General features: G+C 42.8%; 1 protein-coding gene across 2 annotated transcripts; it reads left to right on the top strand.

Annotated features, from left to right (window-relative positions):
* Window positions 1-264: 264 nt before the first annotated feature.
* On the top strand, window positions 265-10,267 carry LOC127006278 (histone H2A deubiquitinase MYSM1-like). Of its 2 annotated transcripts, XR_007759376.1 has the most exons (4): window positions 265-536; window positions 3,029-3,329; window positions 3,855-7,683; window positions 7,927-10,267. XR_007759376.1 is itself a non-coding variant. In XM_050875957.1 (3 exons), the coding sequence occupies exons 1-3, from the start codon at window positions 466-468 to the stop codon at window positions 6,042-6,044; spliced, it is 2,562 nt and encodes an 853-aa protein (XP_050731914.1). In that variant the 5' UTR covers window positions 265-465; the 3' UTR covers window positions 6,045-10,267. The 2 variants fall into 2 exon arrangements, 1 of the variants encoding a protein (XP_050731914.1); XM_050875957.1 differs by having other exon boundaries at window positions 3,855-10,267.
* Window positions 10,268-13,075: the final 2,808 nt, after the last annotated feature.

Below are 13,075 nucleotides of genomic sequence, written 5' to 3' on the forward strand. Positions count from 1 at the left end.
ATACCTATCAAATGAAAAAAAAAAAAAAAAGCAAAAGAAATCGGCAATAAATTAAGGAAACGCCAAAAAAAAAGTCATCGAAATACCTTGATATGAAATGACAGCAATATTCCTTTTGAAGAGAGAGAGAGAGAGAGAGAGAGAGAGAGAGAGAGAGAGAGAGAGAGAGAGAGAGAGAGAAGGTGTAGGGATGGATGGATGGAAATTAAGAGAAGGGAAGAAGAGAGAAGGGAAAGGAAAGGGGGGAGAGAGAGAGAGAGAGGTTTGTGGAATAGTGCCCCGTTGCAAAGTCAGCCTGGCACCACAACAAGGCACAGGGGGCGGCACGGCAACACTACGGCCATTTTTCATCCTGTGCTCTTCCTCGTCCCTCACAACCAACACAAACACATCTCCGCGCCCCACGAGTAATGGCCAACACCTGGAAATGACCTGAAGTAGCCGGGGACTCGCGTATTGGCACCCATGGCGACTGCCGAGGAGCTGGGCGGCAGTCTGGATGTGGACGTAGTGGGGCTGGTGGACCTGGACTTCAAGTGAGTTATAATTAATGCTTCTTTATTCCCTGCCTGCAGCTGGCGGTACAATGCACTACATTTTGAGGTGTGACCCAACTGTAAGAGAGTTGAGTCACAAGAATCACGACAAGTTAAAATTAGAATGGGGAATATACACAGTGAGAGACAGATACCATGTAAATATATGCTATCGCTGTCAGAAATACGGCCATCTTGAGGCCAACTGTACTGCCAAGACGAATGGAGACGCCCCAAATTGTTTCATATGTGCTGGCAATCATAAATCACAGAAGTGCACCGTGGCTGAGAAGAAATACATAAATTTTGTGAGGTACAAGAAGCCTGAAATCAACCACTCAGTGAATGACCAGTGTTGTGTAGTTCTCCAGACTGTAATTGAGAGGATTTGTAACATGACCGATCATGGCTATTAATCAGTGTCTGTACTCAAAGATAAACTGTGTGTGATGAATGCTCAGTGTGTTGGAAATAATCATTGGATATTTAATTGTGATACTATAATGAAAATAATAGACATGAAAACTGAACTAATGGTTATATGTGATATTATTCGTGAAAGCAATTACGTAAGACACTCACTCACTATGATGTTTGAGAATAAGTGCATTGAAGACTATTATTGAGGCTAACGTTGTAATTGTTGACGGCCCTCGTAGAGTGCTGCACCAGTGGCGGAGCAGGGCCTGAAACCTCATCAACAGTAAATGGTAAACGGTAATTAATCTGGGTTAAGATTCGTTTTAGTACCGTGCCAGTATTTCATTACCTACCTTATGAAACATCACTAGCTCTTCATATATCTTTACTACAAACGTTCAACAATCATGGAAACACTCAAAATCCAATTCAAGGACTATTTTTTTTATTGTTGAAAATAGGGGATAATATTCACGAAAGTGTAGCCTCCTCAGGCGGCAGGTGCGGCAGCTGTGCAGCCGGTATTGTGAGAAATACCTCCTCACAGAAATAACTTGCATACACATGTGGGGGAGAGTCAAGGGGGGCGAAGTCCCCTGTTAGCTGTCAGGTTGTAAAGTTCGGTTGGAGTAGTTTAATGCTCCCCCAGCCTAAACCCTCTGCGAGCTATTTTGTGGCCGCCGCCATAGGAGGGTGCGCTTTCGTGAATATTATCCCCTATTTTCAACAATAAATAGTCCTTGAAGTGGATTTTGATAGCGTTTCCATGATTATTGAATGTTTGTTGAAAAGATATATGAAGAGCTAGTGATGTTTCATAAGGTAGGTAATGAAATACTGGCACAGTACTAAAACGAATCTTTACCGTAATCTGCAGTCAATGATCCTTCCACTAATTCCTACAGTATTTTGATAGCTACTCCTGTCAGGTTTGTCCCTCTAGGTTTTCAGTACGAGGCAATTTTTGACCGTTTGTCCTAAGTTTTTATAGGAGGTAGTTTTTTTTCACCATTTAGAGAGTTGAAGTTAAAGCAGCACACATCAGAACACATTAGAACACCACCATTATTGCCTCTACTGAAATGGTAAATGGCATGTGTAATAGATCCCTAGACTGTGATCCTTCCATTGTGTCATTTGGTATATTGGTAATTTGACGGATCTCTGGTTAAGCTTCATTACAGGACCTAGAGTAGTTGCTTTGTTATTCCCTGCCTCTATTTATATTGATCTGCAGCCTGTGATCCTTCCATTGATCCATACGGTAATTTGATAGATGCTCTGGTTAAGTCTCATTTTATATCCTTCTTTAACTTTTCGATTTGTTGTAATTTTTTCCACCATTCTGTGAGTACCTATGTAGAAATCAAATTTGCACGCAGCAGAACCTATTGGAAACGTCTTGTAATAGATCTGCAGCCTCAGCCTGTGAATGATTGCTTCTTTATTCCCTGCCTCTACTTGTAATAGATCTACAGTCGGTATGTACCAACTGATATCTCCTGAACTATAGAATCTACTTTTATTCTTACTTTAGAAATGGGCACAAATAACCTTCAACCCTCACAGAGATTTATTAGATAATTAAAATATGCATTCAATTTCCATAAAATTATAATGATAAGTGATACAGGTCAGTGGCCAAGCCACTGTTATGATAGCCTCCGCTCGGGCTTCTTTTGTGAGCTGCACTGCCAAGACCAGTGGGGCCAAGTTATTAATATATTTAGGATAAATTATCAATTTAGTGTGGCTTGCTCAATATGGTTTGGCTAGGGTACTGTATTTTATATTGGATAATTTGGTAATAAAACACTTGTTCTCACTGAAAACTGCTAATTTATAAATGGACTGAAGGCCAGATCCATCCAGATACCCTAAAATTTACCTAAATCAGGTGATTTAGAGATAAAATTGCATTAGTACATTTTCTGTTTGTTCTACAATGGATGTGGTGAATGCTGTTTGGCACTTAAAAATAGCATGTAAAATATACTATTAATGGTAAAAGTAACATTCTTCATGGGTGAAAAATGTCATGTATAATATGATAGTATTTTGGTATTTTGCAGAAATGAATCTGACTTCTTTGACTTTGATTCTGGAGGGGAGTTTGGATTGTTTGGAGAAGCAGGTGCAGCATTACATACGACCACTGCCACCACCACCACCACAACCTCAGCTACTGCCACCACCACTCCCCTTGCCTCTCCACCAGTTGCACTACTCAGCACCTCACCAGCTGCTGGCATCTCAAGTGGCTGCAATTCAAGTCAGGCTCATGCTACAAACAGCTTTAAAAAGTCTGGAGGCAGTAGCAAGAGTAAAAGTCACTGGACTGATATAGAGAGAGATCTGTTTCAGAAAGGCTTGGTAAGATCATATAATACTATTTTAATAAAAGAAAATGAATAAAGTAACAAGCTTTAGTTCACAATTTCATGGGCAATATTCATGATTATTACATTAAAATATGCTCTTATATCCTCCTCCTCTTCTGTTTTCCAATGGGACATGTCACCACTTTCATACATTATTAATTTTGTACATGAATTTTATTTGAATATTTTGAAGTTTACACATTACCTAGCTCATACATCATGGAGTTCCTTGGCATACCATTTATTTCTTTTCAAACTACCTAACTCACATTTATGCATGTATTCAGGTGTTGTGCATATATATATATATATATATATATATATATATATATATATATATATATATATATATACATATATATATATATATATATATATATATATATATATATATATATAGATATATATATATATATAGATATATATATATATATATATATATATATATATATATATATATATATATATATATATATATATATATTATTATTATTACTAATAAATTATCTATTTCCAGGAACTGTTTGGAGCAAATTGGAATCGACTTTCAAGTTTTATATCTTCGAAGACCCCTGGGCAGGTGCGGAGCTATTACAAGAAATGGATGGAGGTTGCTAGTGTTGTTCAGGAAGCTGATACTCTCGGAGAAACACTGGTATATATGCCTGCAGAAGCTGTGTGTATCAGTACTGATCTAGAAGATCCTCTTGGCCTTATTGAAACGGCTACAACAACTGTTACCACTACTCCATTATCTCCCAGAAGAACTAAAAGTGGTTATAGTCGATCAAAAGTATCAAAGGTTCATGAAAACATTGATCCAATATATTTCAAGCACTCAGATGAAATTGCTGTTCCATCAGTTGGAGAGGAGTGTGTCATAGAACAGTGTGGGTATGTTGTAGGGAGCCCAGATAGTGGAAAAGGCAAAGAAAGAAAAAGTGCATCAGGACCCAAAAAATCGGGAAAAAGTAAAAAAAATGGAACATCATTACATAAATCCCAATCACCTTTCAAGGTAAAAGCTCACAAACAAAAGCACAAAGCAAAAAGAAAAAAAATGAAAGTAGCAGTTAATCAAAACCAAATGGAGAAAAAGAGCATAAAGCCAACAGAAACTGTGTCCAAGGTGGTGTCAGGACCTCCCATGGCTCAGCTGGGCCAGGTGGTTCACTTAGTAAAGGATGAAGTGGAGGAAAGTGATGTTGATATTGATGTGAGCGATGACGAACAGTTGGTTATCATTGACAAGTCTCCAACAGATGAAAATTTTTCCACAAAGGTGGAAGAAAGCAAGAATCTAGATGTCATGGATGAATGTGGTGAAGTAAAAGATGTAGTACATTCCCGAGTGGAAGGTATTGGCTCTGAAGGCAGAAAGCAGCATGTATTTACTTTTCCTCAGCCACTGACTGAGCATGAATTAGACTTGGAAGGAATTACAGAGGAGGAAAGGATTGTTCATTTTGAATATTTTGATGGCAAAGGTGTAAAAACCCCTGAAAGATATATGAAAATAAGAAATTATCTTATAAACTTCTGGAAACAGATAAAACCAAAGTATGTGAGAAAAACAGCAGTGCGTGCTGGCCTCAAAAACTGTGGTGATGTGAATTCCATAAGTAAAGTTCATGAATATCTTGAGAAGGTTGGTGCAATCAATTTTCAGTGTCCAGAAAGTAATTATTCTTCACCTTTAATTATAGGAATTAAACCAAAAGAAAAGCCACATATTCCAAGCAAACCTGTTGTTAAGGTGGACAGGTCAGAAATGACGCGACAAAAACAGAAAAAGAAATTGGATATGTCCCTGTGTGAAGGAGGAGGGTTGACTATCAGCCATGATGAATCAGGAGCCATAGTGGATGCTTGTCACATACCAGAGGCTCCCCGCAACAGAACAAACTCTGGGGGGAACCGTGGTGGGCCTCGAACAGAGCAGTTTAAGTTAGTGCGCTGTCTTGAGCATGATCCAGATACCCCAGCTCCATTTTCTGTCATTATGCATGCACATGCCCTCATCACTATGGACCTCCATGCCCACACCTCCCTTGCTGAAGTTATGGGGTTACTTGGAGGTTACTTTGACCCCACCTCACATACAATGCATGTGACTGTGGCTGTCCCCACACAGGCGGTTAGCTCGGGCGTAGAATGCGATATGTGTCCAGTCTCTCAAAGTGCAGCCTGTACAACCATACATGAGGGAGGTGTGCAGGTTGTTGGGTGGTATCACTCCCACCCAACATTCCCTCCAAATCCATCACTTCAAGACATGGACACTCAGAGTCAGATGCAGCAGTGGTTTGCCCGTCAGGATGCTCATTTCCTAGGTATTATTGTGAGCCCATTTTGCCCTACGAATCGCAGTGAAGCATCTCACATTCGCTGCATTATCTTGGATAAACCACCACATAGTCAAGAGGATAAAGACTCTACAAAGGTTCCATATAAGTTGTTCTGGTCTGTTAGTGAAGTGATGCCTGGAGCCTGGGAAGAGGTCTGTCAAGGTGTGAGAAAGGTGGTGACTGGGGCCCGAGATGACCCTATGGCAGTTGATTGGAGAGGGGAATGGAGAGGACAAGTAACTAACTGGGAGAAAGCTATAGCTTCTTTAAATCATCACCTACCTCATTACCTTCATGGCCCTCTGCAGTCTGTCAGAACAACCTTTCTAGGCGCAGTAAGGGAATGTTTAGATGCTTAGTCCCATGCAGATGTCTAGATCATGTGTATCAGTTTTGGTGGTGTTTATTTCTGCATTTAAAATTGTATTTTGAATCTCAAGTTGGTAAAGAAAAGTATTCAGGCCAAAAGACCACAAACTTTAAAGTAAACACAATTAGTTATAGGGCCTAGTACAGGTTTACTATCAAATGTACCAGATAATAGAACTAAAAGGAGTTACAAAAATAGAAATTAAGTAATTGTGACAGCATCACAAAAAGGATAAATCCTAATGGCTGGCTATATGGTAGAAGCCTTTTCTTTTAGTCCTATTAATGCAATCTGCCAGTTATGAAATTGTACACCCTTATAAATGTAAATGTTTTGTCCAGAGAGTGACATTGCTCCTAGTCTTTTAGAAAGAACTTGACAAAACAAAATATAAGCTCATAATTTGGACATTATAAGGTTCACAGTATTTATGAGATTATATAAAAAGTACTGTAGCCTGGGAACTATGAGTGACCACAAAAGCAGACATACTCAAAGTTAATAAGTGCTGCAAAACACTAGTCACATGTTCCATTGCTTAAGCAGTCCTGTGAAACAATTGATGAAGCTTGGTTACCGATGTCTTTAATTCCTATGGCAATAATGTTAAAACTTGGCTTCACTGACATGAATGAATCAAGAAGACCACAAAACTAAAGATTCTTGATGCAATATACACTAGAGTTCTCTAAAGAAAGAATGTTCAAGTGGTGTGTGGAAAGATGAGCCCACCAGATGTCATACTATACTTTAAAAGGGTAAAGCCACTTCTCAGAATATATAACAAGCAGTATATGTTTTCAGGACATCTCATTTTAAGGGATAACTGTAAGAAGTACAAAATATGGACAACTTACAAGGCCACAAGGAAAAAGATATGGCACTAAATTCTAGTCAATTATTGATTTATGAAACTATGCATGTGTTTGTAGAAAATTTGTACACCAAAACCATTTTATTAAGGCACTGAGTGCAGTCGGCTAAGCCTGCAAAGAATGTGGAAATTGCTAAATTTGTATTTCTAAACGACAAATTTCTGATGATTTTTATCAATTAGATAATTCTAAATGAATTTTAAATACTCCCTATATACGAGGGGCGTTCATTAAGGATTTCCCCTGACCCACCTCCTAAGGACTTAGAGAAACGAAACTTGGTGCAGTTCTTAGTCTTTCTCTACATAGGTACCACCAAGAGTTACACATTTCTCCCATCATTTTATGCAGCTTTGGAGACCTCGCTTGTAAAAGTCCTCATGTTGCGTCAGAAGCCACGACTTGACTTCGGAAATCAGTGTTTCATCATCTGGGAAACGTTTACCCTTCAAAAACGATTTCATGGTCGGAAAGAGGTGAAGAAGGAGGATGGGGAAGGGTTTCATAGCCACAGGACTGTGCTTCCGTTTCGGCAGTTTGAGAGTTGTGAACCGGGTCGTTGTCCTGCAGGAGGCAGACACCTTTCATCAGCATCTCGTGCCTCTCTTTTTTGATAGCCTCCTACAATTTCTTCAGCTGTAATTGTGGTACCTTTTACCAGGAAATCCGTCATCACTACTCCGTGCTGGTCCCAAAAGATTGTGAAGATGACCTTGCCTGCTGAGGGTTGGACACGTGCCTTCTTTTGGGGTGGTAAGTCAAAGTGCTTCCATTGCTTCAACTGGACTTTAGTCTCTGGATCATAGTGATGGACCCATGTTTTATCCTGTGTGATTAGTCTGTCAAAAAAGTCGACCTGTTTTTTTTGGCACATGGCCAAAAGAGCCTCAGAGCAATTGACTCATTCCTGCCTGTGGAGAGGTGTGAGCAACCTTGGAATCCAACGTGCACACACCTTTTGCATGTGCAAATGGTCATGAATGATTTTCTCCACAGACCCCACACAGATCTTGACATCTTGGGCTAGTTGGCGAAGAGTTATATGGTGATCTTCCAAAATGGCAGCCTTGATTTGACGAATGGTGTCCTCATCAATGGCAGACTGAGGTCACCCAGGAATGGGAGCCGTTGCCACAGATGTCCGACCACACTTGAACTGGTGGTGCCAGTGTTTAACAATGTCATATGAAGGGGCATCCTCTCTATAAGTTGCTTTCATTTCATTGAAGGTCTCCTGTGGTGTGTGGCCTTTCAAATATAAAAACCTGATCACTGCTCAGTACTTTACTGGCTCCATTTCCCGCCTTACTGAAAAATTTCACCTGTAAAAGAGAAACTGATGTGGGTTCAGGGCTGCAAATTACCACATGACATGTACTGATGAGCATCACTATACTGTATAAAGTTTCAGCCTCCTACGACAATCAGAACTGGGTAAGGGGAAATCTTTAATGAACGCCCCTCGTATTTCATTTTATACAATGTTATATAGTTTTTATGAATGATTTGATATTTGTGGTGACTTTTTATAAATCCCATAATGGCAATGTTGCTTCTGTGACATTAACAAGTCGAGTGACACAAACAAGGTCAGTATATCAAAATGTAAGACTTTTCCAGACCCCAAAATATGACAGCTCTACTAGTGGTCTGAGGTAGCCATACCCAAACTACTTTCACAAAATGGTTGTAGTATAGTAGAAGCCACTAAGTGCAGCATTCCTATGGTTCAGCATTGGGAGAGAATGGGAAAGAATGAACTGAAAAAAAAAAAAAAAGTAATATACATGAATAAGGTTGATGATGTTATGAGTGCAAGAGGATGGCCAGCAATAAAATGGGAGGATGGTGGTAGATTACTTGAAAGGGGCTAGAAGAATGAAAGGACTTTAATATGCAAGGATGGAGTGTTTGGATAGGAGTAAACTGAGACACCTGCTGTGGTCAATCCCCATTAGGAAGTTCCCATCAGAGTAGACAGATGTATAAAGGAGGCATGAGCACACACATGTCTTGGTGCAAACTGTAAAGGGTAATTCATTTAGTTATATAACAGGATATTAGTTATTCAAAATGAACATTGTTAGGGATGAGATGAAAAGGTTATATATTGCAGTGAAGGCTGCATATTGAGAGACAGTGTTGATGATTCTTTGCAGTGAGATTATACGTGGAAATCGTGTCATTTAACTTGATTCATCTACTTCTCATCTGTCAACTGTATCTTGGGCACACCATGCTGTCTGTACACCCAACTTCTACTATATAGTGAGGTTTTATAACATCCTAATTTCTTACTTAGTTCTACCATAATTGAATTTGTCTTGGTTTCTAATCATGGTAGTACTTAGTTATTAAAATTCTTCCACCACTTTTAGGACTTTTATGTTTTAACACTATATTTTCTTCCTCTTGATAACCTTACACACCCCTACACTGACTCTCATGCCTCTGCATTCACAAACCTCTGCAAAAGACTGATTTGCCTAGTGTTTTACCTGATGATGATCAGATCAAAGGAAACTAAGAAATTTAATATCATTTTTATGAAACTCCTGAAGGAGATGTATAATGTAAGTGCTGTGTGTAATAATTCAGAGGACCATAGTTTAAATTACAACATGCATCATTATTTTTAAAGGGTAGTGCATATCTTTTTGATCTTTTGTCATCCATTTGTAATCTTTTATTATTCTATGGGATAAGGAAAGGTGGGTGCAAATTAGGAGTAAAGGAGGCCTATTGCAATGAGACGAGTGCCTGTGTAAGTGCTTGGCAACATATTGAAAAGTTTTAGCTTGGTAGAGTGAAGCGTGGGTGTATATTGTCACCATAGCTCTTCAGTATACACTTCAATGACTAAAAGTGCTGAAAACAAAAGTAAAGGGGTTGTGGTGCAAGACAGGATGTGAACGGTGTGGATGTCCTCAATAGTTGCAAGTTTGTAGATGAGCTTATCAAATGCTGCAGAGGGAATTTATGGCTTCAATCAACCTTTGTACAAATTCAGAAAACCTGGTTGATGGTGTTGCATTATTGCGGTCTACCTAGCCACTATGCATTCACTGGACTTGCTTTGATCACAAACACACTGGTATTTATGGCTGATGACGTGTATAGCATTTCTTTTATGACTAGTAACTTTAATATAGTTGTAAATTCTTGATAAGTATTTAAAATCAATATTAATTTCCTTGATCTGGTGAAGTGCTCTATAACTTAGTTACCCTGCATCATCATATTCATTGTGTGTATGTGCAGGATGTGCAGGATGTCACAAATGGTCCATAGTTTTATTTTTTTACTTGCAATATTTTAATATACGTATGTAATATGGCACCGAGTTGTTTTATTTGGTCGTCCAATAGATCTTACAACTATTTGTTTGATAGACTGAGGAGGATCGAGCTAGAGGAACTGACAAGACAAGGGAAAACTGTACCTCAGATCCTAAAACATATGGAAATGTTTCTGAGATGAAATTATGATCAAGACTCCATTGCCTGCACAGACAGGGTAGCTGTTAATCTTTGCCAAGTGAAGAGTTTGTGTTAGACATTACACACTGCTCAGTAACAGGTATCAGACATTGCTGTCATACAGCACAGCATGCCACAAGTATAATATGCTTGACAGCCTTCATGTTAGAGGGATGAGACCTTTGGTTATTTATCTTGCCATAGAAATTTCTACCAGTCATCTCCTAAGTGGAGAAGACCAAGGGGATGTCCATGTAACTCATGGCTAGGGCAGTTTGATTAATCCTGTCAAGAAGGGTTTGGAGTGAAAAGGCAAGCTGTATGGAAGCTTGCTCTGAGGGACCATCAGGAGTTGCAGAGCAATGGGTGGCATTCTGACACCCCTTCACACCCCATTTCACCCCCTACACTCACTTTCACCCTCCCTACACCCTCTAAAGGCTTTACACCCCACCTACACCTTACACCCTCCCTACACCTCCTTACACTCCCTTACACCCCCTTATATTCCCTTACATCCTCCCTACACCTCCTTACATCCCTTACACTCACCCTACAGCCCCTTACACCTCTTATATCCTCCCTACACCATGTTACACCCTCCCTACATCCCTTACACCCCTTACACCCTTCCTACACCCCCTTATCCCCTCCATACACCCTCCCTACACCCGTTACACCCTCCCTGCATACCCTTACACCCCTTACACCCTCCCAACACCCCTTTATTCCCTCCCTACACCCTCCCTACACCCTGTTACACCCTCCCTACATCACCTTACACCCCTTACACCCTCCCTACACCCCCTTACACCCCTTACACCCTCCCTACACCCCCTTACACTCCTTACACCCTACTTACACCCCATTACACCCTCCCTGCATACCCTTACACCCCTTACACCCTCCCTACACCCTCTTACACCCTCCCTGCATACCCTTACACCCCCTTACACCCTTCCTACATGCCCTTATACCACTTACACCCTCCCTACACCCTCTTACACCCTCCCTACACCCCTTATGCCCTCCTTACACCCTGTTACACCTTCCCTACACCCCCTTACACCCCTTACACCCTCCCTACACCCCATTACACCCTCCCTACACCTCCTTACACCCTGTTACACCTTCCCTACACTCCTTACACCCTCCCTACACCCCCAGGCCTTAGACCCCATTACACCTTCCCTACACCCCTTACACCCTCCCTACACCCTGTTACACCCTCCCTACACACCCTTACACCCTCCCTACAACCCATTACACCCTCCCTACACCTCATTACACCCTCTTACACCCCTTGCACCCTCCCTACACCACCTTACACCCTCCCTACACTCCACACCCTCCCCACACTCCACACCCTCCCATCACTCCCCACCATCCCCACACTCCACACCCTCCCCACACACCCCACACCCTCCCTACACACCCCACACCCTCCCCACACCCCTTACACCCTCCCCACACCCTCCCCACACCACACTCCACACCTTCCCCACTCTCAACACCCTCCCTTCACTCCACACCCTCCCCACACTCCACACCCTCCCCACACTCCACACCCTCCCCACACTCTCAACACCCTCCCCACACCCCTTACACCCTCCCCCACACACCCTCCCACACCCCCTACACCCCTCCCCCCACACCCCTACACCCCCACACCTCCCTACAACCCCTTACACCCTCCCTACACCCCCTTACACCCTCCCTACACCCCCTTACACCCTCCCTACACCCCTTACACCCTCCCTACACCCCCTTACACCCTCCCTACACCCCCTTACACCCTCCCTACACCCCCTTGCACCCTCCCTACACCCCCTTACACCCTCCCTACACACCCTTACACCCTCCCTACACCCCCTTACACCCTCCCTACACCCTCTTGCACCCTCCCTACACCTCCTTACACCCTCCCCACACATCCTTATACCCTCCCAACACCCCCTTACACCCTCCCCACACCCCCTTACACCCTCCCAACACCCTCCCCTTCACCCCTTACACCCCTTGCACCCTCCCCACACCCCCCTACACCCTGCCCTACACACCCACACCCTCCCCACACTCCACACCCTCCCCACACTCCACACCCTCCCTTCACTCCACACCCTCCCCACACCCTCTGCACCCTTCTACACCCCGTTACACCCTCCCTACACCTCCTTATACCCTCCCTACACCCCCTTACACCCTCCCTACACCCCCTTACACCCTCCCTACACCCCCTTACACCCTCCCAACACCCCCGTTCACCCTCCCCACACCCCTTACACCTCCCCACCCCCACACCCTACACCCCTCCCACACCCCCTTACACCCTCCCCACACCCCCACATTCTCCCCACACCCCTTACACCCTCCCCACACCCCTTACACCCCTACACCCCCACACCCTCCCCACACCCCCTTACACCTCCCTACACCCCTTACACCTCTCCCCACACCCACTTACATCCTCCCACACACTCCCTACACCCCTTACACTCTCCCCACACCCCTTGCACCCTCCCCACACCCCACACCTCCCCACACACCTTAGACCCTCCCCACACCCCCTTGCACCTCCCCACACCCCACACCCTCCCCACACCCCTTACACCCTCCCCTAAACACCCCACACCTCCCCACACCCCCTTACACCCTCCCACACCCCC

This window comes from Eriocheir sinensis, chromosome 3 (genome assembly GCF_024679095.1).
Source record: "Eriocheir sinensis breed Jianghai 21 chromosome 3, ASM2467909v1, whole genome shotgun sequence".
NCBI classification, from domain to species: domain Eukaryota; kingdom Metazoa; phylum Arthropoda; class Malacostraca; order Decapoda; family Varunidae; genus Eriocheir; species Eriocheir sinensis.

Excerpts from the sequence above, each read along its gene's own strand:
- LOC127006278 (XM_050875957.1), top strand. The coding sequence starts at position 466 with ATGGCGACTGCCGAGGAGCTGGGCGGCAGTCTGGATGTGGACGTAGTG. Across the intron at positions 537-3,028 it reads CTGGTGGACCTGGACTTCAA|AAATGAATCTGACTTCTTTG; the intron begins GTGAGTTATAAT and ends GGTATTTTGCAG. Across the intron at positions 3,330-3,854 it reads ATCTGTTTCAGAAAGGCTTG|GAACTGTTTGGAGCAAATTG; the intron begins GTAAGATCATAT and ends ATCTATTTCCAG.